Source organism: Macaca fascicularis, chromosome 12 (genome assembly GCF_037993035.2).
Source record: "Macaca fascicularis isolate 582-1 chromosome 12, T2T-MFA8v1.1".
NCBI lineage: Eukaryota > Metazoa > Chordata > Mammalia > Primates > Cercopithecidae > Macaca > Macaca fascicularis.
The window spans coordinates 91,350,338-91,371,033 of NC_088386.1; the positions used below are offsets into that span (position 1 = coordinate 91,350,338).

The 20,696-nt window shown below is 36.7% G+C and overlaps 2 protein-coding genes across 17 annotated transcripts in view; one reads left to right on the top strand and one right to left on the bottom strand.

The window, feature by feature from the left end:
- Positions 1-20,147, top strand: part of SLC39A10 (solute carrier family 39 member 10) — a 164,308-nt gene extending 144,161 nt beyond the window's left edge. For all 16 annotated transcript variants that reach the window (XM_065525797.1, XM_074009605.1, XM_074009606.1 and 13 more), the window contains 3 exons: positions 676-756; positions 10,609-10,799; positions 17,361-20,147. In XM_065525797.1, coding sequence (XP_065381869.1) covers positions 676-756; positions 10,609-10,799; positions 17,361-17,519 — 431 coding nt within the window. In that variant the 3' untranslated portion in view covers positions 17,520-20,147. The remainder of the gene's footprint in view (positions 1-675; positions 757-10,608; positions 10,800-17,360) is intronic.
- An 8-nt stretch (positions 20,148-20,155) lies between these two features.
- Positions 20,156-20,696, bottom strand: part of DNAH7 (dynein axonemal heavy chain 7) — a 340,485-nt gene continuing 339,944 nt past the window's right edge. The window contains exon 65 of the mRNA XM_005573795.5: positions 20,156-20,570. Coding sequence (XP_005573852.2) covers positions 20,364-20,570 — 207 coding nt within the window. The 3' untranslated portion in view covers positions 20,156-20,363. The remainder of the gene's footprint in view (positions 20,571-20,696) is intronic.

Here is a 20,696-nt window from a genome sequence, read left to right on the forward strand (position 1 = left end):
TTTGTTTTGTTTTTGTTTTTTTAATAGAGACAGAGTCTAGCTATGCTTCCCAGGCTGGTCTTGAACTCCTGACCTCAAGCAATCCTTCTGCCTCAGCCTCCCAAAGTGCTAGGATTACAGGCATGAGCCACCATGTTCAGCCTATAGTAGCTGTTAATACTAAAGAATAAATAATTCTGCTTGTAGACCTAAATGCATTTATACGTCTGACCTCAGTCCTCAACACTACCAGACAAGTAATACTTTGTGCCATTTATTTTCTACGTCTAGAAAAGTTTTGATAAGGATATTAGCCATTTAAATCCTTAAAAAGATCAATGTGAGAGAGCAAGTACAATCTTAGACTTATAAGACTTAAAGTTGACCATCAAACTACTACTTTGAAGCTCGGAAAATTGTTACTATCCCTGAGATATTAGTGAGTTGGAAGGCTACAAAAATAGAGAATTAAATTCAATATGGAATATTGCTTTTATTGAATAGCTATTTCTCTAGTTGTCACATACCTATTATACCCCACTATATGTTCAAAAACTATAGTGTGTAAGATAAGTGAGTCGCTCATATATTAAGAAATTAATTTAGATAGGCAAAGGAAACTGCATCTGTCATTAATGAAAATGTGAAGAGTTAAGATCAGCAAAGCTCACTTGTTTTTTTTCTTATCTTCCTCAGGTGCAGCTTTCAGTGCTGGATTGACGGGAGGAATCAGTACTTCTATAGCTGTCTTCTGTCATGAACTGCCACATGAATTAGGTAATATAACCTTAAAAATTTTACCAGATTTCATCAAATGTAAGACTTCCTTAATTGAAATTGCATTCAAATTTCAGAGATGTTCAAGCATAAAAAATGGCTGATGGCAACTATAGTGTCACTAATTGTAAGATATTTCATGATGTTAAAATATGAAAAATATGCTTCTTAAGATTGATGAAATGTTCATTTCTGTGTGGTTTCCTTTGCATTCAGTAACATAGTTATGCTATTATAATGAACATTATAGATTATGACTGGTTCACTAAGTATAACTTTTAAAAAGAAATATTTCTTAATTTAAATGCCACATTTTGCCGTTAATCTACTTTTATTTCATATACCATGTAGACTATATTTTTAAAAGAATCAGGGTAAAGTTTGCAATTACATAATTGAAAGTTTTCCTAGATGTACCTAAGGCAGTCTTTCTTCATAAATAATGGAAAGTTATTATTGATGTTCAAAAAAGTTACCTGGATGGTTATTAAAGATAGGGTTGCGTTCTTAACTCTGTTACTAACCAGCACTGAGGTTTTAGAGTAATCATTTATTTCCAAAGCTCTTATTTTATCTATGAAGTAAGAAGGTTGGATGATTTCTGTTTTCATTTTATATATTTTAATATTATAATCTTAATACCCAAAAATCTAGTATGTGTTTCTTACGTGATTTTGGTAGGATGGAGCTGAATACTCAAAAAGTAATCTTTGAAAACCTGTATTTTTATTTTTTCATTTTAAAAAATGTTTTCTTCTTTATCGATACACTTTCAACTATAGTAATCATATATATTATGTTGGACTTGATTCTTTTTTTTTCCGAATGCATTTCCCATTTGCCCTTAGAAATGAACGCTAGAAATGAGCTGCACTTTTTTTTTTTTCTACAAGAGAAATGGGTTACATTCTGCTCACTTTGATTCCCTCTCCTTATACATCCCCTATGTTTCTTACCTTATGTTACTTCTTACTATGTTTTAAAACTCTCCATCCCAATTACGATGAGTTAATTTAATATATGGCTTCTGCCCAGTACTCAGAAATGTGCTTTCACCACATTTTACGTATTTAGCACCTACTATTGGACACAGCACATGGCCTTTAATTTCCTCCTGTCACAGATAGTAAGTACTGCATTGAACATCTCTAGACTTGGTACCTGTCGACTCCTCTGAGATATATACTCAGAAACAGAATTGACAGGTCTAGGGTATGCATGCTAAAGCAGTATGATTTCCAAACAGCGATACCTGAAAGTTCTTGTTGCCACAACCCTCCCAACACTTGGCATTAACTCACTTTCTTTTTTTTTTTTTTTCTTTGAGACAGAATCTTGCTCTGCTGCCCAAGCTGGAGTGCGGTGGCATGATCTCAACTCACTTCAGCCACTGTCCCCCGGGTTCGAGTGATTCTCATGCCTCAGCCTCCCAAGTAGCTGGGACTACAGGCGTGTGCCACCACACCTGGCTCATTTTTTTTTTTTTTGAGACAGAGTTTTGCTCTTGTTGCCCAGGATGGAGTACAATGGTGTGATCTTGGCTCACCCCAACCTCCACCTCCCGGGTTCAAGCAATTTTCCTGTCTCAGCCTCCCGAGTAGCTGGGATTATAGGCTTGTGCCACCATGCCTGGCTAATTTTGTATTTTTAGTAGAGACAGGGTTTCTCCATGTTGGTCAGGCTGGTCTCGAACTCCCAACCTCGGGTGATCTGCCTGCCTCGGCCTCCCAGAGTCCTGGAATTACAGGCATGAGCCACTGTGCCCGGCTATAATTTTTGTATTTTTAGTAGAGACAGGGTTTCACCATGTTGGCCAGGCTGGTTTTGAACTCCTGACCTCAAGTGATCTGCCTGCCTCAGCCTCCCAAGGTGCTGAGTTTACAGGTGTGAGCCACTGCACCTGGCCTTAACTTTCTCTGTTTTACCAAGGTAATGGATGTAAACCATTTCTTTTTTATTTTAGTTGGTATTTATTGGTTTACCAATTTAGTTTCTCTCCACATGCAGTAGTGCTTTGGGTTTTCCTCTTTTATAAATTAGAAAACAGTAGCTTAAGATGTAAGTAGTCATTCACATGCAAAATATCTGAGGGAAATGGAGATGGCATTAATTTGAAAGAAAAAAATACTAATGTCACCTTTTGAATATGCAAGGGATTTGTTCATGTGTTTTCTAATTTAATTTTTCTGAAAACTCACCTGGCTATGAAATGTCTGTCATTTGTGCGTAATTGTCTTGATTTGTAGTATTTGCTTATTTTTAATATAATTTACCATATGATTTTCTTGAAAAATCAGTAACTTCTTACATAAAGCAGTAAAAATATATTAGTGCATACTTGGTGCTGATTCCTTGGGGCTTGATTCTGCATGGTTTCATTTACCTTGCCAACTTCAGACACATAATCTTATCTCTTGTTCATGCCCATTATCCTTTATCCAGACCAAGTCATCACTGTCTTTGTGGTGTTTTGCTTAGACAGTTTCCATAGTCTTTGTATCTCGGGTTTTATTCTGTTGTAGTATATCATTGCCAGATATATCTGTTTAAATGTGATGTTTTCATATAATTAAAGTCTTTCAGTAACTTTCCTGACATATAAAATAGAGCTGGACTTTATTAGTCACATTTTTTTTCCTCCTGTAACAGGGTCTCCCTCTGTTGCCTAGGCTGCAGTGCAGTGGCGTGATCACGGCTCAATGCAGCCTTGACCTCCTGGGCTCAAATGATCCTCCTACCTCAGCGTCCTGAGTAGTTGGGACTACAGGCAAGCACCACCATGCCCAGCTAATTTTTGTATTTTTGATAGATAGGGTGTTGTCATGTTGCCCAAGCTGGTCTTGAACTCCTGGGCTCAAGTGATCCACCTCCCTCAACCTCCTAAAGTGCTGGAATTACAGGTGTGAGCCACCATGCCCAGCTATGAGTCACGCTTTCAATGACCTTCACTTCTCTCTACCTACCTTTTTGGTGTTACCTGCAGTACATCCTGTTACATGTTTTTCATTTCAACTAAACGCAATTCACCAAATGTGTAGTGTGGGTGCCTGAATCTGTTTCTTTGTTTATACCATTCTCCTACATGGCTGGCTCAAATACTTCTGTTCCTAGTTTATCATGTTAAGAACTTTCAACTTCATTACTGTCTTTTACCTCATGCCTTGGATTACTGTTTCCTCTAAATTTTTTTGTTTGCTTTCTCGGGGTCCTTCGCCCATTTTCTTGTTAGATGCCCAATTTCTTAAACTGTAGTTTTTTAATGCATAGATACTATGTCTTATACTCTTCTCTATCACATACTGCTGTTAGTCTATCACATACTGCTTTTAGTCTAACTCCACAAATCAAGGCTATCAGTTTTTATATATGAGTAACATGTTGCCTCATATTTAATCTTTCACTAAAAAAAACCACTATTTTTAGTAATAGACTTGGATAATCATGCATATACCTCCATAATGTACTAGAAAAGCCTCTAACTTTCCTTCCTGTTCATCTACCCACTACCCGATGAATGGCGTGTCAGGCTACCTCAAGTTTAAATGTGGTTTTGTCAAATTGCCCTAACCTTGAAGTATTCACTCAGACACAGAATTGAGAACAAGTTGGAGATTAAGGATGGTGACCTTCTTACCACTTCTTTTTCTGTCTGCAATTTCTCATTGAAGGCGTGACACACAAGGGCTGATAACCACGTGTAGGACAAATGCATTATATACATTAATGGCTAGGTAAACCCTTGATACTCAATGCAGAGCTCTGGTAAAAAACTGGAGCGGAGAACTCTGCTTGGGCCAGGACCCCCTAGTGAGTCATTCAGACCTCAGATGTCTACCTGTTTTATCCCAGAAATCAGAGGTTGAGATGTTGCTACTGCTGTGAGAGGAAATGTCAAGCCAGAGTATACTGAATTTTGCCAGAGGGAAACGAGTAGGCTTTCAGAAAAATGTGCATTTTTCCTAATGTTAAATTGACATAAACTGTACCATACTCTAGCTGGATAGGCTACTAGGGAAGAAACAGTGTAAAGAAATGGCCCAGCTTCTTCTTCTGGAGGTGACAGAAAGACCTCTGGTCCTTGTATCTATCAACAAGTTAAGAAGTGGTCTAGGGACCATAAATAAAGGAAGTAAGAATATGATTGTGGAGCCTAGTTTTTGTCTTAAGGCACAGCAAAGGGCACTTTTGTACAATAGGACCAGGTCAGTGTTCCTACTCTGACCAGATCATCTACTCTTAGTCGGAGAGAAACAAGATGTGGAGAAGGGCATACACGGTTCTTCCTCAGAACTCCCAAGCACAGGGAAAGTCATTCCTCTGTGGGTTGAGTTAGAAGCACGGCAGATAGAGCCAGGGAGAAGTCCACTCCCCACTTTCTAGGTTAAGATGTTGAAAAGGCAGTATAGTATGTCACATTTCAGGATAATCTATTTGATCTAAAACCTAATTTTACCCTGTTACATTTTTTATTATGAATTCTTAAAACGATTCTGAGATTTCCATACTGATCTCAGACCCTTGGAGGAAAAACATGTTTTCAAATTACATTGCAATACACTGGAGACTGACCCTCAGTTGGTCAGTAATTCCAAGTTCTAGTGTTCTATTTCTGAGCAGATTGCTGTTTCTCCAGTGGTATATTCACTGAGACACATAATTGAAAATGAGTTGTTTTGGAGATTAATGATGGTTACCTTCTTACCACTTACCCCTTTTTCTCTCTGCAGTTTCTGCACGTGTGTTTTGTAGTTGTGTTTAGAAATGTGATATGTAAAAACATATCCCTAGAACCATAGAATAACATATAGTTCAGGGAGTTTGACGCTAAGAGACATGAAGAAATTGAAAGCATTTGAAGAAATAGCAAACTCACATCTCATTTTGTGTTTGCTCTCTGGTGTGGTAATGGGTTAAATTGCCTGAATTATTAAGTCATTACTCTGTTTTCTATGTTTGCCAAACTTATGTAGCTGAATTTAAGTTACAATACTACTTTGTCTTATCTCTTCACTTTTTTCCACCTTCCTTCAATAAGGAACTGTATAAGCATTTGAAGAATAATTTACATAAAAGCCTGTAGTAGGAGGAGGCCATCTATAGGGGATATAATATTGGGGACCATCGGGGGCAGGAGGAAGACAGCCGCTTCCAGGTTTGAGCTTAGGACGGATCAACCACTTGGGTGTCGTCTGTACTCTCAGAACAGCCCCCCGGGTCTTGGAGTCCACGAGGGTTTCACAAACTCCTGCCTGAATTCTGAGACTCCACAGAGAGGCCTTTGACTGTGGATAGATACAGAATTCTTCTTGTGGATGTTGGGATATGAGTGGGTCACCTTCCATTTTGACATCTTGGTCTGTCACAATTTCCCAAACATTCTTCTTGATGTTGAGTAATGTGTTTCAACTTCAAGGAAATAACATTTTAATAAATAAATATAGCCATGGGGCAAGGGTTAGAAAACTTAGCTGTTGGGTACTGGGTACTATTGTGTAGTATACCAGGGTGATCATTCAATCATACCCCCACACCTCAGCATCACATAATATACCTCTAACAATCCTGTACATGTACCTCATGCTTCTAAAATGAAAGTTGAACAAGAAAAAATATGTAGCCATATTACTAAGACTCAATTAAGAGAGGTTATAGTGTTGTACATTTTTCCTTTCCTCTCAAATTAAGGATTACATAGAAATTTAAAATGAGATTTTCATAATGTGTTAAACTGTCCGTGGGAAATTGAACATTCATTGTATACATTTATGTAGAATTTTAACATGTATACAACTATTATTTAAGACAAGAATAAAGAACCTTAAAATATACACATGTTTTTAAAAATCCTCAATAGTGGATGTTAACAGATGTTAACATCTATAGCATTGGATCTCATTAGTTTAACAGCTTTGGCAGGCACACCTCATTCATTGTGCTAATGATATCCTTTGTCAGCAGGAAGGAAAGAATATTGATTTATCAAAAGATGAATAGATTTGCATGTTTAGTATAAATCTCTGCTGTGAGGATTCCTTTGACTTAGTTTTAAAATGTTTATACAGGTTCTTAATGAGAAGGGAAATGAGGAAAAAGGGAAAAACATGCTGATACCTTTGAGAATTTATAACTTGAGATAAGACTACAACCAAGATAGATTTGAAAATAAAATAATTCACTTGATACAAAGATAATTATACAAAAATCATTTGTATTGCTATATACTAGCAATCAACAGTTGAAAATTAAAATATTATAATAGTATCAAAAATGTGTAATATTTAGCTTAACTCTAACAATATGTGTAGACCTACAAATCATCAATAAAAGAAACCAAAGGAGACTTCAATGAAGAGCTATACCAGGTTCAGGGACCAGAAGACTATTGTTAAGATGTTAATTTTTTCCTATAGACACAGTGAATGCTCAGTAAAAAATCCAGCAGGCTTTTTTGCAGAGATGAACAAGCTTTTTAAAAATTTTATATGGAAAGGGGAAGGAACTTAAATAGCCGTAGAATTTTGGAAAAGGGCAGCCAAGTTGATTTAAGATTTACTATAAAGCCACGGTAATCAAAACAGTTGGAATTGGTGAAAGAGTAGACACATCAATCAGTGGAACAAAGCAAAGAGTCCTCATATATATGGCAATTTATTTTCAACAGAAATACAAAGAAAATTCCATGTTGAAAGGATGGGATAGTATTTTCAACAAATGGCACTGTAACAATTGGACATCTACGTGCAATTAAAAAAAAAAGGAAGAAAGAAAAATACCTTTGACCCATATCTCACTATAGAAAAAAAAAAATGAACTCAAAATAGATAATCTAAATGGAGACTCTTAAAAATAGAAGAAAATATAGAATATCTCTGTGTCTTTGGGTTAGGCAAAGTATTCTTAGATACAGCACTAAGAGCTTGCACCATTAAGGAAAATAGTCATAAAATACACTTCTTACAAATTAAAAACTCTTCACAAAAGACAGTTAACAAAAAGGCAAGCCACAAACTGGGACAAAATATTTGGACAATACATACCTGACAGAAGACTTCAATCACAGGAAGACAAACAGCCCAACAAAATAAAATAGACAAAAAGACTTGAACAACATTTCACTGAAGAAAGTATACAGATGAGATTTTAGATGCTGGATTTCAAATTATGGGCTGACTAGGATGTGGAACAGCTAGAGCTCCTATACATTGCTGGCGGGGATGCAATTTCTTATAAAATTAGAAATATGCTTAACTGTATGGCCCAGTGACCCCACTTAATAGGTGTCTGGCCAAGAGAAACGAAAACTTATGTTGACACAAAAAGCCTGTTTATGAATGTGTGCAGTGTCTTTTGCCATAATTACCAAAAACTGTAAACAACCTAAATGTTCTTTGCTGGTGAATGTAGATAAATAAACTGTGGTTCATCTGTGGAATACTACTGAGCAATAAAATAATTTTCTGATATACACAGTAACACGAATGAGTCTTACATGCATTATTCTAAGTGAACAAAATCTAAACTTGAAAGACTACATACTGTGTGCTTCTATTTAGATGATGTTCTGGTAAAGGCAAAATCATAGGAACAGAAAGCAGATTGTTGTTTGCCTAAGGGCGAGTGGCCTAACAAAATTTTAGAAGGGTAATTAAACAGTTCTAGAGTTTAATGGTGTTTATAGCTATAGGGTGTATGTGTTTGTCCAAATTCATAGAAGTCTACATTTTTTAAAAATGAAATAATTGTGTAATTATACCATAATTTTTAAAAGTATTAAATGAAAATAGTTCGCCTTGAATCTTGATTAGTTAATTCATGCTGTTTGGTTGTTACTTAGGAAGGAACTAAACCATCTTGCTATCCAGTAATATTAGAGAAGGCAACAAAGTTGATCTATTTTGTACCCATGACACCGTTGTTCATTGAGTATTAAATAATGCTCATTTTTAAATGCATTACTAAATTATAAAAGAAAGCAATGCATTTTGTAACCTAAAAGACACTTCTGTAGTCTGTTTTATATAACCTGCTAAATGAAATTGCCTCTCTAGCACAGTTGGTGTGTGATTTATTGAAAACAAGGAGAAGAAATTTGTTAGGGAAGTTAGGGAGCTCTTTCCACAGAGAAAAAGCTGAGAAAGACTGGAGAAAATTAAACAGAACTCCAGGAGAGAGAAGAGATAAAAGATGATATTAAATCCAGGTCTCAGCAGGAGAATTAACGTATTTAGGATCAGAGGAGAAAAGATGTAAGGAGAATAGCATTAGGTGAAAACTGGACAATTACAACTTAGAAACCATTGGTAAATAATCTCCTTAGGTACATTATCTTAACTTTCCAAAATGACGCCGCAGTGTTTACTTTGTAGCAATTTGTTGGAAGGTAGAAATATACCTTGCAGTAATTTCTTTATTGTTAACTTCTCCTTGTTGTAGACTATGACCTTGTAACCATGAGAGGTATAGAAGAACAGATCATGTATCTTTAGATACGTAGCTGTTAAGATCCTTTCTTAAGGGAAAGAAACAAACCCAGTCAGTATTCTGTATAGCACCTTGCATATGCTGAGTGTTCAATAATTGATTAGATGTTTGTTCATGTAGTAAGTGAAACGAAATTATTATAGTAAGTAAAGCTAATAATGGGTTTTTTCCTTTCATACCTCTTCAAGGTGTAACAACAAGCTATTGCTTTTGACCCATTAGCTTCAATACTGTTATCTCTAGCATCATTTTGCCCTTCTACTGACACTTCTCTGAGCAATATTTTTTTTCCCCTAATGTTTCAACTTCATTTTTTTTCGTAGGCAGGAGTCAAGCTTGCAGATAATGTTCCAGCTTTAGACAGATGAATAAGAAAAGTGCCTTTCTTCTTATTTAGAGGGAGGGGGTGGCGGGAGGAGAGTCCATTGAGGATCCTTAGAAAAAGCATTTCAGTATTTTCCCTTCTGTGAGCTTTTGTCTTACATCAGCTCTGTGGTTATGGATGATTTCAGAGTTACCAGTGTCACCATTCTTCATCATCACAGTTAGAAACAGACTTTGGAGCATGGCTTAATAAGAACCTGGTATTTGCTCTGTTTTCAGCATTGTTGATGCTCTTCGGAGCCTCAGCCAGACATTTATGTGCATCATTGTAGAAGCATGGAAAAGTGGTAGGAAGTGGTAGGAAGTGGCTCTTTATTCTTACTACATTTTTAGAATTTTCAGGATGAAAGTTTAATTTTTCTTTCTGGGGAAAAAATAAATAAATGTAACCATAGCATAAAATATACTTAAAGCACCTGTTATCTCTGTTCTTCCTTAGGCCATTTCCCTTTGAAGAAAGGGTAGAAGTTCAAGCAGGGAGGTCTTGATTGTTGGTTACAAGAAAAGCGGTGACTGTGTTTTTTTCTTTTGTAAAAATTTTACATTTAAGTTATACAGTAGAATTGACTTTTTGTGAGTACAGTTCTTTGAATTTTAACATATATATAGATTTCTGTAATCACTGCCACCATCAGCATCAGAGTAGCTTTGTCACCCCCAACAACCCCTGTCCTGTGCTCTTCCTTTAGAGTCAGCTTTCCACCATCCCCTGGTAACCACTAATTGTTCTTTATTATTACCGTTTTGTCTGTTTCAGAATAGATATATAACCTTTCGGGTGGTCCTCTTTCAGTATTATGCCTTTGAGATTCATCCAAGTTTTTGCATGCATTATGGTTTCATAAGTAAAATATTTTATATATCACATAAAGTATTTTTATTAAAAGTGTGTATCTTTTTAGTGCTGATTTTAGTCGTTGTTCTCCATTCAGATTTGTGTTGTAAATCCTGTGGTTTTAAAACATTCCCATTGTTTCTTAATTGCAGGTGATTTTGCAGTTCTTCTTAAAGCAGGCATGACTGTAAAGCAAGCAATTGTATACAACCTCCTGTCTGCCATGATGGCTTACATAGGCATGCTCATAGGCACAGCTGTTGGTCAGTATGCCAATAACATCACACTTTGGATCTTTGCAGTCACTGCAGGCATGTTCCTCTATGTAGCCTTGGTGGATATGGTAAGATATTTTTTGTGTGTGTGTGTAGTACTAAATCTGCAAATGAAAGAAATCCTTGGAAGTGGTTTGAAGCCAAACTATTTTTAAAAATATAACTCATTTTAAAGGCATAATATCCTAAATAATCTCTTAAGGAAAGACATTTATTTAAGTAGGAGGTTTCCTTTTATGGAAACCAGTTGAGTTGCTGAAAATGTCTGTCCAAATGATGTTACTATTTAAATAATCATTAGTAGTAGAGTTATAATTACAGAATTATTATACTATTTTGAAGACTTTTTGTAATACTGGGGTAAAAGTGTTTTATTTTTGTTAGCAAAATTAATTTTTTGAGCTTGTTTTGTGGCAAACAGGAGAGAAGTACTATTCCTGTTAGGTAAGCCAATCTTCTGGAAGGAAGTGGTATGTATTCCACAGGGTTTATATAATTTCTCTTATTTCTAAATTTAGCTTAAAGTTAAATGTAAATGCTAACAATTTGTTTTATTTTGATTCCACTTTAATACCCCAAATATGTTTGTATATTTATAGAACTAGCAATTAGGTTTTTTTGTTTGTTTGACCAGATATGATGTTTACTTTTTTTTTTTCTGGTAAGATCATCACAGTCTTATTTCAAAATTATGCAGCCATTTTTTTTTCTTTTTACAAGATAGGGTCTTGCTCTGTTGCCCAGTCTGGAGTACAATGGCATGGTAACTCCTGGGCTCAAGCAGTTCTCCTGCCTCAGCCCCTGAGTAGCTAGGACTATATGTGACTGCCACCACAGCCAGCAAAAAAAAAAAAAAAAAAAAAAAGTGTATATATGTGTGTGTGTGTGTGTGTGTGTGTGTGTGTGTATTTATTTATTTATATAGATAGGGTCTTGCTATGTTGACCAGGCTGGTCTCAAACTCCTGGACTCAAGCATTCCTCCTGCTTCAGCCTCTCAAAGTGCTGGGATTACAAGTGTGAGCCACCACACCCCGCCCAGCCTAAATTTTTAATCACAGAATTAATGCCTGTTTATCGTAGAAGGTTTCGAAAATGTAAACAATTGTTTCTTTTTGTTTACAAAATTACCTAGGAATAGTCATCTTCCCTGCTGACTTTTAATATCTCATTTCCTATTCTCACCCTCGGCTGATAACCTTGCTTCTGATTTCATGGGGAACACTGAAACCATCAATCCACAAGTTCTCATCATCACTTCTGCTTATCTTGCTGTATCTATGCCCATTTACATTCTTTCCTGTTACCAAAAGGAAACTTCTTAGCTGGTGCTCCTGCAAACTGTTCCCTAGAACTGATCCCCTTTTGCTAACTCCCTTAAATTCTCCTTTCTCTTTCCCACATCATTTCCCTGCTTCTGCTGGATTATTTCTATTAGCCTATAAGCCTCATATTACTTCTCCCTTCTTAAAAAGTTTGGGGACCTCTCTTAGTTCCAACTTCCCCTTCAGCTGTCACCCTATTGCTGCTCTCTTTTAGAACATTTTCATTGGTTTGGTTTGTTTGGTTGGTTTTGTTTTGGGTTATTTTTTGAGACAGGGTCTCACTCTGTTACCCAGACTGGAATGCAACGGTGCAATTATAGCTCATTGCAGCCTCGACTCCCCAGGTTCAAGTGATCCTCCTGCCTCTACCTCCTGAGTAACTGGGACCGCAGGTGCACACCACCATGCCTAATTTTTTTCTTTTTTTTTAGACATGGAGTCTCACTATCTAGCCCAGGCTGGTCTTGAATGCCTGGCCTCAAACAATGCTCCAGCCTCAGCCTTCCAAAGTGCTGAGATTATAGGTATAAGCCACCATGCCATGCCCATTGTTTATTTTTAAATTTTTCTCTGTTTTTGAGCCAAACCTAATGAGGTTTTCCCCCTGACTTTTCTGCCAGAACTGCTTTTGTCAAATTAACCATTGACCATGGCATCGCTAAGTCTACTAGTCATTTTCCAGTCTTCATTTTTCTTGTCATAACAGCAGAACTTGACAGTTGGTCATTCTCTTTTCTTTGAAATGCTTTTATGTCAGTAGGCTTATGTTTGTTTGTTTGTTTGTTTATTTGTTGTGAGACAGTCTTGCTGTGCTGCCCAGGCTGGAGTGTAGTGGCATGATCTCAGCTCCCTACAACCTCCACCTCCTGGGTTCAGCGATTTTCCTGCCCCAGCCACCCAAGTAGGGGCGATGACAGGCATGTGCCATCACGCCCAGTCTTTTGTCAGTAGGTTTCTATAACACCACAATTTCCTGGCCTTTTCTCCACCTTGCTGGCTTTTCTCAGACTCTATACTGGATCCTTCTCTTCTCCCCCTGCATCTAAATGTTGGCAAAAGACATAAGTAATTTTATCTAATTTTCTGGCTTTAAATATTTATTGGCTGATGATTCCTAAATTCGTATCTTTAGTATAGGCCTTTCCTTTAACTCCAGACTAATCCAAGTGTACTTGAATGTCTACAAGGCATTGTGCACTTGGCATGTTCAGAACAGCTCTTGACATTGCCAGCACTACTCCTTGACCAGCCTGTTTTGTAGAATTCTCTGTCTCAGAAATGATAATACTTCTGTTCTTCTAGTTGCTCAAAAAACCTGAGTGTTATCCTTTGACTCAACTTTTTGCCCTCCCACATCTTGTTTGCTAGAAAGCCCTGAGACCTCTTTCGCCTAACCACCTGTACCCTCATCATTTTCATCCAAGCCACCACCATCTTTCTCTTTTTAACTGCTCTCCCTGCTCTGCCCTTGCCCTGCCTTCCAACTCTGTATCAGCTCAACTAGAGTGATCCTTTTAAGTCATAGATCACATTATCCCATTTGTATGCTTCACATTGTGGTTTTTCATCCCATTCAGGGTAAAAGTCCTAAAGTTCTTTCTTTGACTTGCAAAGTTTTTCATCATCCTTGAACATTTCCACTCCCTTGTCCTCCTCAGTTTTCCTATCCTTACTTCAAATCCTCCCACTCTCACCAAGGGACACTTTGCGTCAGGGCTGTGGCACCTGCTGATTACCCCTCCGGAATAGTTTTCCTGCAGACATCCTCATGGCTAGCTCCTGCTTAGGAGGCATCTTATCTAAAATTTAAATCTCCCCTTCAACATTTCATATCCTCTATCCCTGCTTTACTTTTTCTCCACTGTACGTGTATCTCAACCTATTAACGCCATTTTACTTATTTATTGTGTTCCTTGTCTTCCCCACTAAGATGTCAGCTCTGGGAGGACAGGCATTTTTGTCTTACTTTATATACTACTGGAAATTTAGTTTATAGTTAGTATTCCCTTTCATCTGTAACACTAGAAATTTACAGATACAAGAAGAATGAGTCTTTACAGAAAGGATTTATAGTTTAATGCAGAAGAAAAGTAGTCATTAATTACGGTTATTTTCATACATGTTATGATAGAGTTTTGCACCATGTTTGTGGAACTACAGAGAGGCCGGCAAAAAAGATGGGGAATAGAAAGTTTTTCTGTCAAAAAATCCGAGCTGAGTTCTAAAGAGTGGAGTTTATTAGAAGCAAGGGGAAGGGTCGTATGAGGAAGCTGAATGATTTATAACATCATTCCTTTGAACAGTAAGTCTGTAGCTAGGACTATATTCTGAGGAAATAACATGACTACTCCTGATAAACAAATATAAAACCTCACTACTTGGTTCTTTGCAGTAGTATTTATAATGTCATAATTATATTGGAAACACTCTAAATGTTCAAGAGAAAGGGAAGAAACCATCCACATATATTTTGTGAGATTTTAATGACACAGAAATTGGGTATTTTCTAATGTTAAAGTAGGAAAAAATGGATCCACATTGTCATCAGGTAGGTGTTGGCCATATCCTGACAGTCACACAACATGCCATACCAAAAAGATGGGAGTTTATCTTGTAAACTTTGGAGAGCCATTAAAAAGTGTAAGCAGTAGAGTGACATGATCACATTTTTGTTTCAGAAAGACCACTTTGGCACTGTGGAGGAAGACTTTTATTGATTTAAAGCCATTCAATAAGATATCAACAGTACCAGAAGTTTTAGTTTGAGATACCTATAGGATATCCAGGTAGAAGTATCCAGTTGTAGAGGACTTTGAGTGGTGCTGTTTATCAATCAGTATTGAAGCATTTTGTATAATATTTTAAACAAGTATGGCCATACCCATAGGTGTTGATTGACTCTTAGCTGTGGTTGTGACAAACAGTGTGGGTGTTGACATTCAGGTAAATGTGGCAAAGCTATAGTTCCTATTCTAGTTGGTATGTATATATATCTAGTGGGCATATTTCTGTAAAACATCCTGCATATTGTTTATGCTTAAGTATTTAAGGAAAGTCATAATGAAAAATCTTTGTAACAATAAAAACTTGGGGGAAGGAGGAGAAAGGATAGAATAAAATAGTCTTCTTACTAGAACCATATGTAGGAAGCTGTCAGTTTGAAGGGCCAGATAGTAAATGGTTTAGGCTTTGGGGACCATATGGTTTCTGTCACAGTTATTCAGCTCTGCCATTGTAGTGAGTGGTTCCTGTGACAGCGCCTCTGCTGTTGTAGCACAAAGGCTGCCACAGACAATGTGTAAATGAATAGGCATGGCCAGATTCAGTATGGTTTGCCAACTCTTAGACCATTAGTTGATTTGATAAAGTGATTTTGTGAATGGTTTGGACAAGAAAATAATCTTTACTAGCTATTATATACCATTTCTGTAGACTTTTAAACAGAATTTATGATAGCATGCTGTAGGTCTTAAATATGACCTTTAGAAGATGGCTAAAATATACCGTAGCACCGTCAGAGCATGGTGGTTGGATTAATTGTACCCATTATTTAATAACAAATAATGATGTTTCTTCCTAGACAGGAAGAAGTATGAATTAAGAATTACGTGACTTAACACTAGATTTCTCCTCCCTAAACCCCAAAGCACCAAGATACTGTTTTGGAGTAAAACGTAGTGTCCCAGAGAGTAGCATATCAGTGTCATCTTTCTGTAGATATTGATTGCACATTTGAACTATGTTTGCAGAAAAGTGAAAGTAAAAATTGGAAGTAGCAATTCTTTCACAATTTTAGATTAGGTTTGGGTGGAAAGAATGTATGCCTATAATGATGCAAATGTATTTCTTCCACAAATCTTATTTACTTAGACAAATTAGAGGAATTTAATTTTTATATTTTGAATCTACAGATTACTCTTAGATGTAGTAGTATGTGGTATGCTTTAGAAATTGAAGTATATAAACTTTTCTTTTTTTTTTTTGAGACGGAGTTTTGCTCTTGTTGCCCAGGATGGAGTACAGTGGTGCGATCTCACCTCCACTTCCTGGGTTCAAGCAATTCTCCTGCCTCAGCCTCCCAGGATTACAGGCATGCACCACCACACCCAGCTAATTTTGTATTTTTGATAGAGATGGGGTTACTCCATGTTGGTCAGGCTGGTCTCAAACTCCCAACCTCAGTTGATCTGCCTGCCTTGGCCTCCCAAAGTGCTGGGATTACAGGCATGAGCCACCACGCCCAGCCGTGTATAAACTTTTCAAAGCACTATGCCTTCAAAGATGTGACAATTTTCAGAATTTTGACATTTTATCCATATTAAGAGAATAGAGTACACTGTGAGGGCAGTGTGTATGACTTGGTACTAGTTATGCTGGATAGCTCTGCTAGGTTATTTTCTGTGTCTGTTACTGCAATGAAAGCAGTGGCTTAAGGGCATAGAATGGCGATTTGGATTTGTCCCCAAGCATCTCTTTGCTGTCATGTGCAGTGGGAAGTGAGAATTTCAAGTGGAAAAGAGTGAAGAAGTGAAACCATTTTGAATTAGTTATTTCCCAAAAGAATCTTCCTTTTTTTAAATTTTTATTTTTATTTTTATTTTTTTTGAGATGGAGTTTTGCTCTGTTGCCCAGGCTGGAGTGCAGTGGTGTGATCTCGGCTTACTGCAACCTCTGCCTTCTGGGTTCAAATCATTCTCCTGCCTCAGCCTCCCGAGTAGCTGGGACTACATGTGCGCCCCACCACGCCTGGCTAATTTTTCTATTTTTATGGGTTTCACCATATTGGCCAGGCTAGTCTCGAACTCCTGACTGCATGATCCGCCCACCTCGGCCTTCCAAAGTGCTGGGATTTCCAGGCATGAGCCACCATGCCCAGCTCAAGAATCTTTCTTAGTGAGTTTAAGATACATTAGTAAATGTGGGAATTGTGGTGATCTTTTTTTCTGAGTGTCTTATTGGTAATAAGTTGCTTTTATACTTTAGCATAAAGTAAAATGTCAGAATTTATAAGGTCAGTGGATAGTAACTGGTTGAAAAATGACTAATGTGTATATTTTAAGTGTTTGTTGTGGGGGATGATGATGAGGAGGGAACAGAGTTAGTATTTCCTTAATGACTAGCGAAAGCATAAAATTTCTTCAGTATTTGACTAAAATACATCTGGTGGGTAGCATTGTGTTCAATAAAATAATTATTTTGTCTGTAGTTACACTTTAGTGATTTATTTTAAGTAGGAAAATGGTTTTAAAAACTGTTTTGAGCAGAAGTATTATACAAAGTTTAATGTGAAGATTTGTTTTTCTAGCTTCCAGAAATGTTGCATGGTGATGGTGACAATGAAGAACATGGCTTTTGTCCTGTGGGGCAATTCATCCTTCAGAATTTAGGATTGCTGTTTGGATTTGCCATTATGCTGGTGATTGCCCTCTATGAAGACAAAATTGTGTTTGACATCCAGTTTTGACCTTTCCCAGTAATCACTGTTGATTACGAGAACGTTACCATGCAGCTTTGCATCTGTTCCTTGTACTGTATGCACGTTGCTCAAAGGAAAGTCAGTGGCTTGCACTACTTACAAGTTTCGTAGATTTGAGCCTAACCACAAAAGGCCGGTGCTTAGTACTGTTTTCCCTGCACGTAGGGGTCTTTTAAAAATATAAAGCTTGTGATAAAGAGAGGAGAATATGGGACTCCATGAACCAGTGTTGATGTTTGATTAAGACTTTTCACAAAATAATCATATAAAACACTAGTCTCTTTATTAGTAGAAACTTCTGTGGCTATGCAGAAATAGAGATCGAACCAAAAAAAATCATTTAACTTTAAAAATATTTTAAATGGACTTTGGGGAGACATTTTTTGTGTGTTTTTAAGAATGAATTGTAGTGTTCTTTAATTCAGCTACATATATACATGTGGTGATAGGGATCAACTTGACACAGCTTTGAAGCTGCATAAAGTAGACATAGGAACTAGAGGAAAGCTCAGGCTGCATTAGAGTATGAATTTAGCATTGGGAAAAGCCCTTATTCTTGAATTTAGAGTTACTATTTTTGTATATATTTGCATAGTGTTTAAACCTGCAGCCTAAACTACTGAAATTTGTGATTGTATGTTTGTGTGAGCTTCGGTTTAATGAAAGATTCATAATGGTTCTTTGTATTATTATAATACTTGGTGTTGGGGTGTTCTTTCTGTTTTGTTTTGTTTTTTACTTTAATTTTGTTTTGGTTTTGTTTTGTTTTGTTTTGGTAGGGGGAGGTGAGGGTTTGGAGCATGTGGTCAATGTTCTCTTTTTAAACAATTGTAACTCTCTAGAAAATATCAAAGAAATGAACCAAACATGGTTTAAATAGTTGATTTTCCTATTTTAACAGTACCAACTAGTTAATTGGGAAATGTAAGTTCTGAATGTTCACGTTGCTTTACCAGTTTGGCATTGGAACCAAGAGCGTATGCCGTGGCTGGCTACAAGGTCATAAAGCAGAAAATCAAAGTTTACCATGTCTGTAATCTGTACCTGAAGTGTCAATTTAGAACAGTGACTAGGATAAACTCCGTTATTGCCATGGCTGTCATGGTACCCAAGTGACTTGGAAGACACATTTAAATTACTCAGCTGAAATCACCTGATCATCTTGTGCCAAGATATGCTGTTGGTGCCTGATAGAGGTTAGTCTCTTTTTTAGGTGCCCTGTTCTCCTAACGTAATTGTGAATGATTTGTGAGAAGTGCAAGCCATGTTTATCCTGAAATTTTACTTAATAATTTGTATTACTAGTCATATGCATGTAGCTTTCTGTTTACATCCTATGCCACATGGTCTTCATTTATGCCAGGTAAACTGTATTTGAACTATGTGCAGCTAGCTTTGTTTTAATCTGCTTGGCAACCAGTGTAGCTGCTGTAACAATCTTATTGTTCAAATATATAAGAGCCAAACTCTTTTCCATTCCATCTAAAATGTTTTCATTTAGTACTCTTCTTTCCTCCTACTCTATGAACTTTAAAACAAAAACAAAACTGAGAGCAGCACATGCATCCAGGTATTTATAGATTATTGCCAGTGTTTCTTCTGTATGCTGTAAGCAAGGGAGCTTAGGTGTTCTTTAATTTATGCTTGAATCTGAAAAATTATTTCTGACTTACTCCATGGCCTCCTTATAATAAGTAGAAGTTTTATACATAGATTATTTTCAGCACTGGGCACTGAATTAGGACAGTCCTCATCTCATTGCTTGGCCCTTCAAGCAACCTAGCTAAAAGGTGCTGATATTTTATTTAGTACTGCCAACTTCAAGTGATTCATGTATCTTGATTTCTGAACCAAGATATATTTATAGTTCATTTTTGGGTTTTTATACCCAAATAGGATTCTGCATTCCAGCATTAAATCTGCTTCATTTTAGAACTTTTATAAAAGCAACAGCTGGAATATACTCCCAGTTTTAAAATACCTGATTTAAAGCAAGTGGGTTGTGCTGAAGTATATAAAGTTTTATATTCTCTCAAATATTGTATTATCTTTATTTGCCAGATTTTACAAATCTTTTAAGAGGGCTGTAACAGTTGCTGCTAGTATTAGGGTTCCACCAGTATTTAGTTTTCACATCATTCTAATGTATAGTTTCAAGTCTTACTAGACAATCTGAATTCCACTACATTTCTGTTGGCTCCAACATTCCTTTTAGCTTGACCAGTCTAATTTAAAGTGTGTTTGTTGGAGGTCATTAATGTTACTTGTACAATGCTGTCACTGTGTGACATCCATATGAATTTTGGTATATATCACATTGCATTCAATCAGCTGTGATTATGCTTAGAAATACTATAGTAACTAGATGCAGTGTGAATTTTTTCCATTAACAAACAATAAAAGTCAGTGGCTTAAATGTGATTATGGTCCTGCAAGGTGATTCTTGCTAAAATATCTAAACTTTTGTTTTAACTGAATCATTTTTTTTGTAACTTAAAAAGCTGGAAAATATCAAATGCTGTTTTTTTTTTCATTGTCAACAGTGGTGTGTCATTTTATGTATGTTCCTAATGCTTATGGAACTCCTCCAAAATAAAGTTACTCAGAGAGAGCAAATATGCCAATGTGTTTTCTTTAGTCTTTATTTCAGAACATTTCCTTACATTTAAGTATGAATCATATTAAGTTTATCTGCATTTGCTCATAAGTAAATTCATAATTATAACTTTAGTCTAATGTATTTAAACCAAAAAAAAAATGTTTAAGTAGTAAAATATGCTTCCTACTCAGCCATCCAACAAGAAATAGGAACAAGGAAATGACGTCTTCTGGTTATGAATTAAGTTGACATAACAGTGCCACCCCTCGTCCAATCCAGTGTTCCTTGGGTTGGTCAGAGGGAAGAGTCATGGCAATCACAAAATTTGTGGAATGGCCAGTGGTGGATAATGTTCCTCTCCGCTCACTTGTCTTATACAATGGAGCAACATAACTTGGCCGTTTCGGAATATCTGCCCTCTTACAGGGCTTTAGCCACATCTGGAAGAAAATACATAACATCTCTTTAAGTCAAGGCTGTTAAATATACATGTATTTGAGCCTACTATCGTAGTCTCAGAGTAAGGTTATGTATGCAAATTTCTGTGGCCCAAACAGATTTATTTT